At 37.0% G+C, this 19,199-nt stretch overlaps 1 protein-coding gene across 3 annotated transcripts in view; it reads right to left on the bottom strand.

The window, feature by feature from the left end:
• KCNH7 (potassium voltage-gated channel subfamily H member 7) overlaps positions 1 to 19,199 on the bottom strand; it is a 498,724-nt gene that overhangs the window by 105,761 nt on the left and 373,764 nt on the right. For all 3 annotated transcript variants that reach the window (XM_043488327.1, XM_043488328.1, XM_043488329.1), the window contains one exon: positions 14,205 to 14,419. In XM_043488327.1, the coding sequence (XP_043344262.1) occupies positions 14,205 to 14,419 (215 nt within the window). The remainder of the gene's footprint in view (positions 1 to 14,204; positions 14,420 to 19,199) is intronic.

The raw sequence follows: 19,199 nt of genomic DNA on the forward strand, positions 1-19,199 counted from the left end.
ATCTTAAAATGGCTAATCAGAAGAACAAGCCACGTGGTTGTTCTAGTTTATTATATAAATAATATAATACAATTCTAAAATGCAAAAACATGGTAATGAAGTCTCTCTATTTAAATATCTAGCAGGTTTATTCATGCCTTAGCTTTTACTCACTTTTAAGTAATAGATTTCGTAGAGTGGAAAGGAATACTTATTCTTTGGAAAATACTTTTTTTTAAGTTAGCTTTATACTGAAATTCCATACTTGCAGTTGTCCGTTTACTAGACTTAAAGTGATGTGTTCATCAGAATTTATTCATTCATTTCTAAGAAAGAAGACCTAGGAAAGAGAAAGAAGAAGTCTTTCTTCACAGGAAACAAGGAGTAGGCTGGTAGGATCTGACAATGGTGGAAAAAAAAATGAGAGGGCGTGAGAGTTAATAGAGTAGTCAGTTTTGGAAGGTAGTTCAGGTGCCTGCAGGTGGGGAAACATAGGCGCCTGAAATCACTCTTTCCCAGTACCAACCCGTGAATAATGGCTATAGCCATGGGGATAATTTACAAATGACAGCTTATCACTGGAAACAGGATTGTACAGCTCAACGGACAGCTGCCAGTTAACCATGAAACAGCACTAGAATATTTCTCACTCCTACCTTCTTTTTCCCTTTGACTTACATTGCTCAAGCTCACCTAGTGTTGTTCCCATGACCTGAAAATTAAGCCTATGTTCCTCATGGGATTTCTCAGTTTGACTCTCCACTTCAAATGAAAGAAGGATCAACAGGCACCAGAAACTAAATCTGGCTGCAGACTATTTTTTCGTATTTTCTGCAACATCTGAAATGGAGAACTGAGACACCCACAGGAAATTGAGGAGCCAAGGAAATGTGGAAAATAGCACGGTTGTGTCTTCTGGTTCTCACACTGCAGGTTCTCTCCCTGGTTCTCTCACCGTGTCTCTATTCCCACCATTACGGTAGCATCCTCAGTGCCACTGACCTTCGGACACTGGGACAGGGGCAGAAAAAGAGGGTTCTCCATTCTCAGCTCTATGGCCAGCTTTAGCTATGTTAATCTCAGAATAAAGACTTAGACACTTTCTATGTGTGACTTTGCATCCCACATTTTTCCATTTCTACATCGAGTAGGCTTCAAAATACAGGTGTGCTTGTAACCAATACATTTAAAACAGAAAAAGAGATTAAACATGGTGTTTAAAACAGAGAAGGAACTACGGATGGTACTTTTTGTCCTAGTTATTTTAAACTGAGTTGTGTATTTGGTACACAATTAGGAAAAAGCCTGAGTGGACTTCGTTAAAGCAAGGACGAAAAAGTACTTCCTATTACATACCGTCTTCCTCACGTCACCATTACCTCATGCTAATCCTAACCCTCATTCTTTTAAAAGTTTTAAAATTTCTAATATATATGCTTGAGTTGAATATAGTCCTCACAGTTACCTGTGAAGAAAACATTTTGTCTAAGCTAGTATTTCCTAAAAAATCTTCCCTCAAATATGAGTTCAGGATATTGATAGATGTTATATAAAGAAAAAGGCAATTAAAATGGATTCTGTTATCAAAAATGTTTGAGAAGTCCTGGGTAATTTTTTCAGACTTCTTTAATTTAGGACTTCACAGAACTTTTATTGTGTTAATTTTCCTAGTTTGGCTTAGGCAACTTCTCTGAAATGGACATTGTTTCTTAGAGGGTTTAACTGAGAAATCAACATGGCAGTACCATTTCCTGGACTCAGCAGCTCCCCCATGGAAGTAGGCCTACTTCTCCAACATGAATTGTGTAAATATGAATTAGTATGTCTTATTTAAAAGACAAGTATATTGTAATTTGAACATCACAAGGATATAGAACTGAGCCAATTACCTCATTGAGAAATATCCGGAAAGACTAATAATGCACAATAACAATGAAGAAATACAATAACTAGGTCTCTACTGGGTTCTCTTTTCAGCTCTAAATTTACAGGCAGAATAAAAACGTTTGGCCATATCCCTGTTTCCCAAATTTGCCTGATCTTAATAATATGGAATGGGAATTGTTAAAAATTCACAGTCCTCAGGCTCCACTGAAACAATTTTCAGAGGGTGGCAGGACAGAGAGACAGGGAGGGGGAGAGAACCAGATGATTCCATTGATTAAGAAGTTTCAAAAAATAAACCAAAAACCTAGGGAAGGTGATATTTAAGTTTCCTTTAAATTTTACAATTCTATGACGATTAACTGATTTTTAATGAACTCTTTTGGAGCAATTGAGTTTTAGAGGGTTTATTATCTAACTACATACTTTCCATTGTAAATGTGATTAGCATAATACAGAGAAGTAGAACTAAAGGGGAAAATATATTATTTTACCACAATTTACCACCAACATAACTAATGGGATCTCTTATTATTATTTTTTTTTATCTTACTTTCTTATTTGGGATTTTCTTCAAATTAGATCCCATGGTTGAATTTACTTCCTTACTCACGGAACAGTCCACAACCACTTGATATTACAAGACCTTGGGTTGCTTGGGTCTGTGAAAATTCCATGTCTGCTCTGAATTTCCATACCTGATAAAAATCCTTTACTTAATTCTTATCCTATGAAACATGAAAAACTTACTGCTTCTCCCCACTCTCATTTGGCAACTCACCCTGAACTATGTTTGTCCCAAACTCTAGGCCATCAGGCAAAAGTACATAGGAACTCCCAGTTCAGTGCTTCCTTTCTGTCCCAGAGTTCGACTTTAACCCAAGGCTTATACTCACTGGGGGGATAAAACCTGAACCATCTTGGCAACAGATAACTGCAATCTTTGTCTTGGTTGCCATAGCAACTATTGCTCTGTATGCTAAGCTAAATTATTTTTACCTGTCTCTTCTGACCATTGGCATTTTACTTCTTTATTTCAAGCATCTATTTTCAATCTGATTTCTTTGGCTAACAGAACTTTTTAAGTGGGTGTTTTTCCTCCTTCCATTAAAAAATGTCTAATGAATGTAGAAAACCAAACAGGTGCTTTTTAAAAGCAATTATACATAAATGCTTGCTTTACAAAGTAGGGTAAAGTGCCGATCAGCGACGTTATTCCTTCATCATTTAGAATATAGAGAAGTATAACCTTTGAGGTAATTTAGATGTTTAAAACTGAAATGAAATTTTAATTTTGAATATGTCAGCAAGTGATCAATTTTGATGTGCATATAGAAATTAGTAGAAATAGAAAATTAGGACTTCCCTGGTGGTGGCGTGGGTAGAAATCTGCTTGCCAATGCAGGAAACATGGGTTCTATCCATGATCCTGGAAGATTCCACATGCCTTGGAGCAAATAGGCCTGCAAGTTGCAACTACTGAGCCCATATGCTGCAACTACTGAAGCCTGTGCACCCTACGACCTGTGTTTTGCAACAAGAGAAGCCACCACAATGAGAAGCTTGTGCACTACAACTAGAGAGTAGCCCCCACTCTCTGCAGCTAGAGAAAGCCCAGACACAGCAACGAAGACCCAGTGGAGCCAAAAGAAAAGAAAAGAAAAGAAAATTAATGTTACTTTTAAAATTATACATTTTCAAAGTAATGAACATCATTTTAATATTTAACATGTATATAACATACAACATGTTTGCACTAGTCAATTGCTACCTAAATGGCTAGCTACATTTTGTCTTCTCCTCATCATTGACTAGATTATATAATATATTTATTTGCCCAGGGAGAACTAGAAAACATAATTGAGGATCTCAAAGATCCAGGCTTTGTATTCAATCAAAGGCCCCTAAAGGCAAAGACACTGACGTATACATTTCTGTAGCACCGTTGTACATACACTTTGACTTCTATTTAGTAAGCACTCACAAATATTGAATCAATAATTATCCTGGTGAGTATGCTTTACTGCTACTTGCAGTATTGACGTATATTGTTTTCCATTTCAGTTTAGACATAGACCAAGTCCAGAATATGGGGAAAATACTAGATGGTGATTTCTGTTTTGCTGAACCAAGTCTGATGGTATTCTATAAATAACAATAAGATAACAGATGCAAAACTAAAGTCATATTAAATTGGAAGTGTTCAGAGGCAATTTGGGACTCCTGCATTACATTTCAAATTTTACTTGCTCTTTTGTGATTGTTAATTATTTATGGAGAAGGAAATGGCAAACCACTCCAGTATTCTTTCCTGGAAAATCCCATGGTCAGAGGAGCCTGATAGGTTACAGTCCCTGGGGGGTCGCAAAGAGTCAGACATGACTAAGCAATTTCACTTTCACTTTCTTTTCATGGTAGCTCAAGATGATTGGTATGGTTTTTATTGAGGTTTGCATGCTCCATGAGTTTAGGCAAAATATGAGGTTTATGAAAACATTTAAATCATACTGTAAAAGTATTGTGTATGTTGTTTTTTTTTGTAATTTCAAGACTACAGCATCAATGAGGATTTATAAAAATACTGTTGAAAATTCGACTTTTCAATCAAGTGTTATTTTTAATCCATGATTGTGAAAACTGCGATTTATAAGACACACATTTAGTCATAGGCCCCATTTCTGGAACAGAACTCTTAAACCTTTGGAATTTTTTACATCAATGAAATGATTTTGAAAAGACTCTAAGTAACCTAAAGACAAAGTGGGGGTCAACGGAGGAAGCAATCACTTGATCAAAGGGTTGGAACTGTCAGGCCCCCTGCTGTGCTCCTCACCTCCAGGGAGGAAAGGGCTGGAAGTTGAATCCATAGACAATAGTCAATGAAATAATCATTCATGCCTATGTAATGAAGCTTTAAAAAGAACCCTAAAAGGAGGGGTTTTAGAGAGCTTCCAAGCTGGTAAAACAGAACTCTTCCTTATGCCATCAGGTTGAGCCCAAACATTGCAGGAACATAAGTGCCTTCATTCAGGGTCTTACCCTTTGTATCTCTTCATCTGGTTGTTGATTTGTAACGTATTTTATAATAATTGGTAATCAAGTGAATAAATAGGTTTCCTAAATTCTGTGTCTCTAGCAAGTTAATATAAGTAAAGGAGGGGCTGTAATCCAATTTACAGCCAGTTGATCAGAAACACCTGGAATTGCAATTGGCACCTGAAGTGGGGGGCAGTCTTGAGAAACTGAGTCCTTAATCTATGGCATCTGACATGATCTCTGGGTAGACAGCGCCAGAACTGAGTTGATTTGTAGATCACCCAGCTAGTGTCAGAATCTGAACTGCAGTCAGAATTAAAATGACATTATTATTGAAAAGTATTTTTAACTTATAGTTGCGTCTGGAAGATATTTTTATTACTGTCATAGAAGAAAGTTTAGGGCTAAGTTTATCTAATTTGAGCAAAACTACAGAAAGCATTAACAAATTTTGTACTATTAAGCTTAAGATGATATATAATTTTTTAGATTTATGGAGGTATAATTGATAAACACAAGTTACACACATTTATCTTTTTAAACATTAGCTAATAATATGAAAGCAATGCTGTCTCTCCACTATAAATCAATCTCCATTGATAAATAAGTACTAAGTTATAAACACTGTTTTGGAGTTTTCTGAAAAGTAAGTATAAATTGAGAGCACTGAATGACATGAAGACATAATGAGCATATTTACAGTGGATAAAGTTCAGTGGAAAGTGACATGTTATATACTTTGAGCTCTTTTTGTCAATTTGATCAGTGTAATTTTGCTTTTCCTGCCACTAAGTGGCATGCCACCAACAAAAAACAAAACCTTTATCCTAACAAAAAATTAGCTTAAAAAATGGTATATGAACTTAAACAAGAGATAATGAATCTCTTAAGGATCACTTTATTTGGCTTTTTGAAGAGTTTGAGGAATTTTAGAGAAAATATACCACATTCTCTTATTTCTATAGACTCACTTCTCTAGTTACTAGCAAACTTTTAGATTATGATATTTTTCCATACTGCCAAATGTTACAGGTATTTTCCAATGCTCTGCTAACTTCTGAGTAGATTTAGGGGACAGATAGGAAAACAATACAGAATTAAAGAGGATATACTTTAGAGATTAAGAACTTCACTTTGGAGTCAGATGATCTGAGTCTGGAAGCTACTTTTGCCATTTACTGTGTGACCTAGGCAAGGTGCTTCCTTCTCTCTAAGCTTGATTCCTCTTCTATGAAATAGAGATGATAATAATAGTATCAACTCATAGGACTTTCATGTGGATTAAAACTGATAATCTGTTAAACCACTTGGCATAGAGTCTGACACAGTAAATGCTCAACCAATGTCACCTATTATTAAATCTGTCTTAATTCTATTTTCATGCCAACAATATACTTAAATAAATCCCAAATAATGAGAATCTATTTTAGGTTTAAAGTTGTATGTATATTTCAAAATTATATGACCTTCTAAACATTCAGAAATTTCTTTCTTGTGATCTAAGTTTCTGTGTGATTATTCTCAAAACTAATTATTTTGAGTATTCTCCTTAATAAAGCTCTAGGAAAACTATACTTGTGGACTAGTATTATCTTCCTTATTATATGTTTTTTCTTTCTGATGATCACAATATGGGTTTCTGTTAAGTTCACCAGATATTCCTTTTAAGTAATAAAGTAATAAGTTACAGAATAACTTGCTCATAATTTGGCCAGTACTATATATAAAGGAAACTCAAACTACCTTTAGTTTCATAATATGGTCTTGTAGCATGTATTATACTAGCACTTGCAAATACTATTATTATATATTCTTGTATCATTTTTCTCCAGGTAGTACTTGACTACTGGTACTAGGTTTTATGGGCTTCCCAGGTGACACTTGTGGTAAAGAACTCTACTACCAATGGAGGAGATATAAGAGATGCAGTTTCGATCCCTGGGTCGGGAAGATCACATGGAGAAGGGCATGGCAACCTACTCAAGTATTCTTGTCTGGAGAATCCCATGGACAGAGGAGGCTGGTGGGCTACGGTCCATTGAGTTGCAAAAAGCTGGACACAACTGAAGCGACTTAACACACACACACTAGGTTTTATACTTCTGTGTCTCTAGAGCCTACCCAACATATTTATCTATCAAGTGTATGTGTGTGTTTGTGTATAGGAGATACTGTTAGTCTGAATTCTTCTCTTCATCAACGTAATGGGCCACTGTTGTTTTGTTTTCCGTCCATGGAGCCCTTCATGCCCCACTATATTTTTCTGGTGTGGTCCTCAGTCAAGGAGCTACACTTCTTCCACCACAAGGATGAGCACAATACTCAAGCTGGTCAATCAGAGTTCACTTTCTCAGAAACTGATGTGGACATTGGTGGAGAGAAAGCCCTTCCTATCAGATCACGAACTGTGAACATTATGTAAGACAAGAGAGTCTAAAGACATGCTTCCATCAGATGGAGAGTGAAGTTATTAATGAGAAAAGCAAGGCTGAGAAGAGAGAATTCATCAGCTATTCAAAAAATGAACATAGCCATGGCCCAAAGCATCTACCCCTGCACTTTTTGGTTATGTGACCCTATAAGCTGACTCTCCTCCTTTCATTTTTCACTTAAAATGGTTTCAATCAGGCTTCTATTACTTGCACCATTACAGCATTGACTGATAGGGCTGTATAAGACTGGTCAACAAAGTTCTGGAATCCACAGTGCCATCTTCTTAAACCTGACATTACAAAATTTGTAACAGCTGAATCTGACAACAAAATAGTACACTTTATCTAAAATTTAGCCTAACATCTAGCCTCAGTAATAAGAGAATCATACAAGGTTTCAAAAGTTCAGTTTACTTTTATGGAAAAGGGGGCAGATATAGCCAAGAATTTGATCTTTTACTGAGAACCACAGTGGAAGTGAGAAATAGATTTAAGGGACTAGATCTTATAGGCAGAGTGCCTGATGAACTATGCACAGATGTTTGTGACATTGTACAGGAGACAAGGATCAAGACCATCCCCAAGAAAAAGAAATGCAAAAAAGCAAAATGGCTGTCTGAGGAGGCCTTACAAAGAGCTGTGAAAAGAAGAGAAGTGAAAAGCAATGGAGAAAAGGAAAGATATACCCATTTGAATGCAGAGTTCCAAAGAATAGCAAGGGGAGATAAGAAAGCCTTCCTCAGTGATCAGTGAAAAGAAATAGAGGAAAACAATAGAATGGGAAAGACTAGAGCTCTCTTCAAGAAAATTAGAGATATCAAGGGAACATTTCATGCAAAGATGGGCTCAATAAAGGACAGAAATGGTATGGACCTAACAGAAGCAGAAGATATTAAGAAGAGTTGGCAAGAATACACAGAGGAACTGTACAAAAAAGATCTTCACGACCCAGATAATCACGATGGTGTGATCACTCACCTAGAGCCAGACATCATGGAGTATGAAGTCAAGTGGGCCTCAGGAAGCATCACTACAAACAAAGCTAGTGGAGGTGATGGAATTCCAGTTGAGCTATTTCAAGTCCTAAAAGATGGTGCTGTGAAAGTGCTGCACTCAAGGTCAGCAAATTTGGAATACTCAGCAGTGACCACAAGACTGGAAAAGGTCAGTTTTATTTCCAATCTCAAAGGACAGCAATGGCAAAGAATGCTTAAACTACTGCACAATTGCACTCATCTCACACGCTAGTAAAGTAATGCTCAAAATTCTCCAAGCCAGGCTTCAGCAATACCTGAACTGAGAACTTCCAGATGTTCAAGCTGGTTTTAGAAAAGGCAGAGGAACCAGAGATCAAATAGCCAACATTTTCTGGATCATTGAAAAAGCAAGAGAGTTCCAGAAAAACATCTATTTCTGCTTTATTGACTATGCCAAAGCCTTTGACTGTGTAGATCACAATAAACTATGGAAAATTCTGAGAGAGATGTGAATACCAGAACACCTGACCTGCCTCTTGAGAAACCTATATGCAGGTCAGGAAGCAACAGTTAGAACTGGGCATGGAACAACAGACTGGTTCCAAATAGGAAAAGGATTACGTCAAGACTGTATACTGTCACCCTGCTTATTTAACTTATATGCAGAGAACATCATGAGAAACGCTGGGCTGGAAGAAGCACAAGCTGGAATCAAGATTGCAGGGAGAAACATCAATAACCTCAGATATGCAGATGACATCACCCTTAATAGCAGAAAGTGAAGAAGAACTAAAGAGCCTCTTGATGAAAGTGAAAGAGGAGAGTGAAAAAGTTGGCTTAAAACTCAACATTCAGAAAACTAAAATCATGGCACCCGGTCCCATCACTTCATGGCAAATAGATGGGGAAACAGTGGAAACAGTGGCAGACTTTATTTTTCAGGGCTCCAAAATCACTGCAGATGGTGATTGCAGCCATGAAATTAAAAGACACTCCTTGGAAGGAAAGTTATGACCAACCTAGACAGCATATTAAAAAGCAGAGATGTTACTTTGTCAACAAAGGTCCATCTAGTCAAGGCTATGGTTTTTCCAGTAGTCATGTACGGATGTGAGAGTTGGACTACAAAGAAAGCTGAGTGCTGAAGAATTGATGCTTTTGAACTGTGGTGTTAGAGAAGACTCTTGAGAGTCCCTTGGACTGCAAAGAGATCCAACCAGTCCATCCTAAAGGAGATCAGTCCTGGGTGTTCATTGGAAGGACTGATGCTGAAGCTGAAACTCGAATACTTTGGCCACCTGATGTGAAGAGCTGACTCATTTGAAAAGACCCTGATGCTGGGAATGATTGAGGGAAGGAGGAGAAGAGGACGACAGAGGATGAGACTGTTAGATGGCATCACCAACTCAATGGACATGAGTTTGGGTAAACTCTGGGAGTTGGTGATGGACAGGGAGGCCTGGCGTGCTGCGGTTCATGGGGTCGCAGAGTCAGACATCACTGAGCGACTGAACTGAACTGAACTGAGAACCACATGGTGAAAGCCGATCTTTGCTCTTTACCCACCCAACTTTTCTTCCAATTCGTTGTTTTCTCTTCATCATTCCATTGGAATTTGGTAGGAATTAGCTAACCAAGGGGCTTCCCATGTGACTCAGTGGTAAAGAATTTGCCTGAAATGCAGGGGGCTGCCTGCCAAGCAGGAGACACAGGTTTGATCCTGGGTCAGGAAGATCCCCTGGAGAAGGAAATGGCAACTCATTCCAGTATTCTTACCTGGATAATCCATAGATAGAAGAGCCTAGTGGGCTATAGTTTTGGGGTTGCAAGTGTTGAACATGACTCAGCGACTAAACCACCACCACCAATACTGTACATATTAATACTAGCTTTCAATAAATGTTTGCTGAGTGAATAAAAAATACACAGATGTATGAATGAATGAGCAGATGAATGGATAGCAGCATGGTCCCTCTCAATGAGCTCATTCTATCTGGGGAGTCAAGTAAATAACTGGCTAACTAGTAATCAGCCAATGTATGATAGAGATAAGATCCAAATGGTGAGAGAGCATAACATGGGCAGAGATGAATTGTTCCTTTCACTTATGCCTTTTTTAAATATATACTTTATGGTTTATGCTCAGGGGAGTGTTTAAAACTCACTACTGAATGACTGATGAACAAAACTCTGATATCTTTTGAAAAAAGGATTGCCATACAAATTTATTAAAGGAATAAAACAAATAAGAACTTTAGATAAAGAAAACATTGCTGGCTGCCTACAGCAAATAGGTTGAGGCTATCTTGACATTCTACATTCCAAAGTGTTGCAAAGAGTCGGACATGGCTGAGAGACTTGTCACGCAGGTAGATATGTTGACAAAGAGGACTTCCACACAGTCATAACAAAGAGAACAGTAAAGTCTTTGAGTTGCTATCAAGTCATTTCTAGATATGTGGGGACAAGTGATACTATATTTTGTGTATATGGGCATTCCTTCCAGGGATAACTATGATCAGAAAACTTCACAAATGCCCAGTGAGGAAACAATTATAGGGTGTCTCTGCTTCAAGTGTTTTTTTTTTTTTTTTTTTGCCCCCCTCAGAGGCTATGTTTACAGGAGGAATATCTCAATATTTGATCTCCACCTTGTTAGCATTCTTGCCTGGAAAATCCCAAGGACAGAGGAGCCTGGTGGGCTACAGTCAACAGGGTCGCAAAGAACTGGAAACGACTGAGCATGCACACACATTTGTTTGGTCTGACATGTGCATAACTAGAAGGCTTACTGCTGAGAGCAAAAGAGGGTACTAGTTTCCAGTCTCAACTGTTGTCCAGTTTCTCATCATTTCTGGCTAGATTCACAGCTACCTAAGTGTTCTGTCTCCAGAATGTCCTTCCTAGCACTGTATCTACATTGGTAAAAATAAAGTGATCCTTTATAAAACAATATCCAACTCTAACCTCCCATCATCTTAAAAGGGCTTTTGCTTGCTTCTCCAACTGGGATATTTTGGAAACTGTGCGGATGGGCACGCCATGATGATTTGGATGAGAAGGATGAGAAGCTGTTGGAAAACTATGGGGCCTTGTGAGCCTGAGCCCTTCAGTGGTAAGTAGTTTAAAACATTTTCTTTTATAAATGTTAAAACAAATATCATAATGTTACAGATTTAAATATAAGAGTCGTGGGAATTTTAAAGAGAAACATGAGTCCTTAAAAGAATGCCAACCTTTTGATAGCAGCTATTGCATTTTACTCAACCCAGAAGCAATTTTTGTAAGAAAGGTAATGAAGGACCAACTAGAGGGGAAAGTTCTAGCAGCTCCTGACCTGCAATAAGCCCCTGCTCAGGCATGTATCTTCCTGGCCCAACCTACTCTTTCTGAGAAGACACTCAGACTTTTCTACCTCAGCAACTTTGTTCTTGTTTTTTTCTCCACCTGGGGATCTCATCTCTTCCCTCATTTGCTTGGCCAGCTTCTCTTGCCTTCCTGCCTTCCTTTCTTCCTTCAACATTTCATAAACTCTACTCTGCCAGGTGTTTGACTAGGTCCTGGCAAGGTGTGGATTACTGGTGACGAGGGCAGAGGAAAGTCATACAAGAACACTGATAAACAGAATAATGGCTGATGTTGCTTGTCATGTACATAGCACCTTGATGAACACTTATCATGTATCATTCTACTTAATTCTTCTATCAACACTGAGAAATAAGTTGTCCCATAACTAAAACTTTCCTCAATGTTACACAACAAATGTCTTGTCACACAATAAATGACTCAGTCAGAATTAAAACACAAATGCCTGGGACTCTGTTATGCTTTTAAACATCATTTATCACCCAGTTTGATAAGTAATCTTCTAGACTAATCTTAAGTATGTCATCTCATCTGTTTTACTTCTCTGAAAGTTCCTCCATTAAAGTATAATTATTTCCCCCCAGCTGTGCTCCTGTGTTCATTATCACCATGATTTCACTGGGGCCATTTGTATATGTTTCCTCTCTCACCAGGCTCAGAAAGCGCCCAGTACAGGTGCCACCTCTGAGTCGTGGGTATATCCTCTCCTCCTAGCACAGGGGACCTGCTGAACATGGTAGGGCATGGTGGGCCCTGTAGTGAACCAAGCTCATGAACACTTTGCAAAGATCAAACTTGTCTGCCCACAGGCCTTAAGGTGTGTGTTGTTTGGTCTGCAGAAGCATTTTGAAATAGCTTGCCAACTTTTAGTAATAGTTTATTTTCAAATCTGGATTTTCAGATTCTTTTTAAAACTGAAAGATCTGAAAACATGGGTTAATCCTTCCTTCACGACCACAGTTGGCTGGAGCTGAGTGCAGCCATCTGCTCTGATCTCGCTGTAGCCTCCACCATGCCTGCTCCGAGATCATGACTACTTTACTCATTTATGCTACTGGCAAGACCCTGACAGTAAGAACTGCAACCAGTCTTCTATGCAATCTCTAAAATCTCTTACTTCCTATATATCCACATGATGACTATAATCTACAAATAGGATAATTTTTAAGGCAAAAACAATTGCAAGTAAAATTCAAAGCTATTAAAATGGTGCCGATACAACATGATTAACAGTAGGCTATTCATATACTGGCCTTCCCTGGTGGCTCAGACGGTAAAGAATCCACCTGCAATGTAGGAGAACTGGGTTCAATCCCTGGGTTGGGAAGATACCCTGGAGAAGGAAAAGGCTACCCACTCTGGTATTCTTGCCTAGATAATCCCATGGACAGAGGAGCCTGGTGGACTACAGTCCATGGGGTCGCTAAGAGTCAGACATGATTGAGCAACTCAGCACACACACATACATTCATTTACCACTGTTAAGCTCAATTTACTAATAATAAGTTAAGAAAAACAAAACACCAAGTGTAGAAAGCCTCATTACTACATAAATATCAAAATATGTATCTGAGTACGGCATGCATAATCTCTCATCTCAAATAAACAGAGACTCTTGGGCCTGTTTACAACCAACTCATGGCCTTTACATGGTTGTTTCAGTTCACACATAAGACGGTATGTACAAACTACTATAGTGTTGTTTTAGTAATTACAATTACAAATCCTTCATTAATATAGTATCTTCAATGATTGAGATAGATATTAGGATCAAGTTTATCTTTATATTGTGACAGTTTATAAAATGACTTGCTAAGCAAATATACTAGGTTAAATTGTTTATTAAAAAAAACAAAAAACAAAAAAAAAACTGTTTACTTGATGCAAATTTTAGAGTTAGGAATTCCCAACAATGTGAGTGCATTGTAAGCAAAAGCTGGGTACTGCTTAGGTTAGTATTTTGATATAATAAGTACAAATCATTTTTCTCTATTCTTTACCATAGGAATCTTGCTAGACAGTGCTTTTTTTTCACCCTAGTTAGATGTGCAATATTTATTTAAAAACAAAATATTGTTCCTGAGAAACATATTGTATTACTCTGACTTTTCTTCAACTTAGTTCGTCCCCCAAGTCCAATGACTTATACCTCACTCTACTTAGTAGCGTAAGTGCAAAAAAGAGGGCCACAGTTAAGAGTAAATCCCAATTAGTCACCTAAACCTTCAAAGACATATCCATTATATTAAAATACCATGCTTTACTAATGCAAGGATTCGTAACAAAACAATAAATGCCGAAATGTGATGAATAGCTGCTTAATCACCTCTGCAACAAAGGGAACAAATAAACCAAGCCAGCCCATTTTTACATAGTCTTGTAGTAGACAAAATTAGAGTCTACAGTTTTATTTATTTGTTACATTAGAGGGTCACCCAACATCTGAAGATAAATTGGAGTGCAAATAAATGGCTTACCTCAGAAAATGACCTTAAAAACAGTGAAAATTGACAGCAAAATAATGTCCTACCTGGGTAACCTTCTCTGTCACATTGTGTGTTCGATCTTTAACTTTGGGCGCAATAATGGTTTTATCTGAAGAAGGAGGGGATGCATTCTTTTTTTCAGCTTTGACATCTGAAAAATTCAGAGTGAGCTGTGGAATCTTGTTAATGGTGCTGTATTTGTTGAGGTTTGAATCCGACGTGGATCCCAGGAGGCTTGACTTGATATGATTAAAAGGCCCTAAAAAATTGGAAAGTATTTGTAAAAGCAAGATCAGGAAAAATTAAGAAAGAGATGGTCTCGAATGACCTGTTAGTAATTCATGACCATTGGGACCCTGATTCAGATGGGACTAAATGCAGCTGGTTGCTACCTGCTCACCATCCACCATATGGAGCGGCATGTGAATATCCAAGGATAAGATAGTGCCCGAGGTGTGCACTCAGGGAGCAGATGGCAGCTTTAGCTGTTAATTGGCTTCTTTCATTAGAGGCTGGAACAGAAGAAAGAACTCTACTCCCTATTATTGTCTAAACTCTATATTCAAAGTTTCTCAAGAACTTGTTTATAACTTAACAATTATTCAAGGAAGGACTTTTATAATTTACGAATTAATCAGGGAAGGTTAAAATCATGTTGGCCATGAAATTTCTGAATAGTGTCTAACCTGCTTTTATTTGTATTACTCCCCACCTCTGCCATATCAAGTGACAAGCCAGTTGCATTCTTCATATGCTTCTATTATCTGTATAAGATACTTCACAGAGATTCTAGAAGTGTTAAGTCCAGACAGAGGAATTTCAGGTAACATTGAGAAGGACAAATATCATCTGTGTGCATGTAAGGGGTCACAAGAGAAGGAAATGGCAACCCACTCCAATATTCTTGCCTGGAAAATTCCGTGGACAAAGGAACCTGGTGGGCCCCAGTCCATGGGGTCACAAAGAGGTGGACATGACTTAGCAACTGAGCATAAGCATGATGTGTTGCATGGACTGAACTGAATAATTTGGATCCTATGTGGGATTTTTAAATCTTTCCCTTCTTTTCATTTTTTCCCTTTTATTTAGAATTAATGTTGGCCACTTTTTGAGGGAAAAAGACATAGCAGAAGACTCTTTTGGCAAACATAGCTTACAACTGAAATGACTGTCAGTGGGTAAATGACGATAGGTGGGTTTGGGGCTGGTAGTACTCAGTTACTTTAAAAAAAAAATTCTGTGCATTAGATAACGCAGAATTTATTCTTGAACATTTGGATTATTTGACCAACTTTGGTCACTTATCACATTCCTTTCTTACAAAGACAATTTGGCACAGTGTCAAGATCCTGGACCCCTTCGTTGAGGATAAGTACACTGACCAGCTACATTTTCCTTTGAGATGAACCTACTGTCTCTTAGATTCCCTAGGGGCTCAGACAGAAAAGAATCTGCCTGCAATACAGGAGACCTGGGTTTGATTCCTGGGTTAGAAAGATCTGGAGAAGGGAATGGCAACCCACTCCAGTATTCTTGCCTGGAAAATTCCATGGACAGAGGAACCTGCTGGGCTACAGTCCATGGGATCGAAGAGTCTGAGACACGACTGAGCGACAAACACACTACTACTATTGTCTGTTGGTTACGGAGAGCCAAAAAAAAAAAAAATCCAAAAAGTTTCTTATACAACTGATGATATTACTTATAAAATTATGTCGCTCTTGAAGATTAGCATTAGGAAGAATGCTGTACAGACATTAACTTTCTGCCTCGAGAGTGCTTGAAACATACCAACTGCATAAATGAACTTGTTAACACATTTTGCCTTATGCTGTTGTTTCCCCTGTTCAGTATGAAGCTAGTACATTTTGGAGATCAAAATGTGCTTTATGCACTAAGTGAGGTATAAACCCTTGAGAATTAAATTTATGGATTGTGTATTTTGGACCACAATTAATCAACTCAGGTCAAAAATAATCCAAGAAAAAACTATACCCATCATTCAGTTCATATTCATCTTAGAGAAAAAAAAATCACACTGCATTCATTTATAAAAGTTTATATTTGGTTCTTATAAAATGTTGAAATGATTTTGAGATTTTTTTTATTTATGTAGGAAAGAGAGTATGTATTCCTTGAGGTGCATGTCTATTCATTCCATGAGTTTTACCCATGATGATGACCAAGTTTATTCAAGTTAAAAAGGTTGCTGTGCTCTCTGGGCATATATTTCCCAGTATTTCTCATTTGAACATAGATTCTCATTCTCTTTTCTATTTCTATGAGAAGAAGTATAAGAGCCCAAAGCTAGATTAATCTTTCCTTCAGATAGGTCTCTGGGAAACCCTATTGTTTGTAAAACCCTCCTATACACACCACTAATATGTTATTGTAACATATGCTAGATAGTGTTTCCTTTTTTTGCATCATTCTATGGCTATATTCCAGACCGATAGCTTAATATTTAAATTTTGAAAAATATTCTAGGACTTCAGATTTCTTAGATATTGCCTTTTCCCAATTCTGATGTCATATTTTCATTTTTTAGGTAACTTTACGGCACACATGAGATTGTAGAACATTGAGTTCAAGCATATAGTTAAACTGTATGTCAAAACCTCACCCCCACCTTTCAATCCTCTTTCTCTATTATCCTTCTATATGTTGGAATTTTGTAGCAGATGGCCTAGAAATATGAATCATCTGTAATGTTGTTAACACAGAAAGGTACCGTTACATGTACTTTGCTTGTGTTTGTGGCCACTTCAAATGAACTCCACTGAGTTTGCTGCACAGATAAGCAAATACTATCAACTGTGACAGTACTTCACCATCGGGGCATCTGTGGGGGTGTTTTTGTTACAAGGATGGGAGATGTATATTCTCTTTCCTTGAAAAATTGACCTGGATGACTCAGTGGGCATTCATGTAGGTGAAAAGCCTATTTATAATGGTCTGAGCCTTGAACCTGTTTTACATATTTTAATAAATTAATACAATGAACCTTTCAGAGCTACAACTGCCATGTATAATGAATATTTTTACAGGTTTTTTTTTTTATTCAGAACTTTACCAAAAGTTGTTCACCATTTTGGAAAACCTAATCACTGGGAGCTACACTAATTATGTTATTTAAGTCACCAAAACAAAATTTCAGACTTCAGGTTACAGTCTGTGTTTGCAGCTGTGACATGCAGACATGTAAATAAAGATATCTGAGTATTTTTTTAAAACACTGTTGGAATCCAATATTATTAAATTTACATAGGAATCATGCTTAAAATTATTGATTAAATTTCTTCTAAAATATTTTATATTATTGATCTCTTATATATGTAAAATGATGCATGATATAACAAAAAGAATTATATATTAGTTTTTAGGCAAAAAATAAACCCTTGGAATGATTTAATAACTCCCTAGGGGTTTGCCACGATGCCTCCATAATGTCTTTTCTTTATGATAGTATCCTTGATTCACAATATTAGATTAGCTTCAGGTATACAACATAGTGACTCAATATTTTTATAAATTATCTTCTATACTTCAAAATAATCACTTTACTCCCCTTTGCTGTACAATGTATTAGTGTTTATTTACTTCATACAGAGTAGTCTGTATCTCTTAGTTTCATACCCTTATGTCAGCCCCCGTCCTTCCTTCTCCCTACTGGTAACCACTAGTTTGTTTTAACGTCTGTGTTCTACTAATGTTTTGATTGCCATTTCTTCTTCTAATCCATCTTCTGGTTCTTATTGCTTATGAAGGTGAATAGTCTGCAAGGTCTTTCTTAAGTATTGGAGGATATATGTATGTCCTTATGAGAAGTAGGATGTCTTTCTCCTGCACAATGCATTATTGCTGCACATTATCCCACAGGGAATCATTTTGACACTACACTGAAAAGCAAGGGCCAATTCATTTGTGAGGATATCGCACTTTCTCAATTTCTCCCCAGTTGATTTTGGTATTATTTATAATTTAATTTTGATTATTCACTATTTAAAAATTTATATATAAATAAGTCCAATTTGTCACTACTTATTCCACTAGTGGTTTTGACTTTGCTATCCCTTCACACTCCTGCTCTATCATTTTAGCCAGTACTTATATGGAATGTTTTATCATGCCTTTAATGTTATTAAAACCAAATATTTTTTCATATTTCATATGATATCTTCTAGGGTAGTTATATTTGAACATTAACATATTGATAGAAATATTTTATTATAAGCTGCTTTTCTGTTATTCCTCCTGTATAATTAAGAAATTATGTTGGCCTTTTAGAAATAGGTTATTCATCTCTGAATATCATTTTGGGATAGTCAAGTGAGCATAACAGGAAGTTGAAACAAAAGGACACTAATCTGATAGGGCTAAGAAGCCACTGGCCAATACACATCACACAAAGATTTGGCGTCAGAATATTGCAAGTTCATTGCAATCTGTATTTCATCTTCCCTTACTTTCTAACGGAAAACATTTCTAAACTGTTAGTCTGTTCTTTTTTAATGCTAGGTTTCCTTTTAAATTTATACATTTAAAGACTTCAGCAGAACTTAAAATATATTACTTAAAATAATTCACTCGTGTTTAGATTCAAAATCTATTTCATCTTGTATAACAAAGATCATTATGCTCTTCTCCACTGCTTTTGAAGCAGGTGTTTATATGCAGCAGTCTGTTAGTGTCTGCAATGATTATCAATGTCAGTTTAGGTTTCTCTGAAATCTGTCTAAATTCTAATGAAAATAACTTCCTACACTTTAATTAAGGAAGGTATTAGTAATATCCTCGTTTTACCAATTGTAAGCCTAAGCACACACAATAGGAGGCCAAAAGGGAATAAGAATCAAGCACCAGAAATTAGAATGCAGGGCTTCCTACCTCCTAGGTCTATATTAAGAGAGGCCTTGGTTAAGAATTTAAAGGTGAAAAAAAAAAAAGAATTTAAAGGTGAAAGGAAGCCTCCCTGAGAGTGATCATAAACAGATGGCATTTAAAATGCTAATGAAAGAAAAGAGAATAACCTGTAAAAC

Source organism: Cervus canadensis, chromosome 15, assembly GCF_019320065.1.
Source record: "Cervus canadensis isolate Bull #8, Minnesota chromosome 15, ASM1932006v1, whole genome shotgun sequence".
NCBI classification, from domain to species: domain Eukaryota; kingdom Metazoa; phylum Chordata; class Mammalia; order Artiodactyla; family Cervidae; genus Cervus; species Cervus canadensis.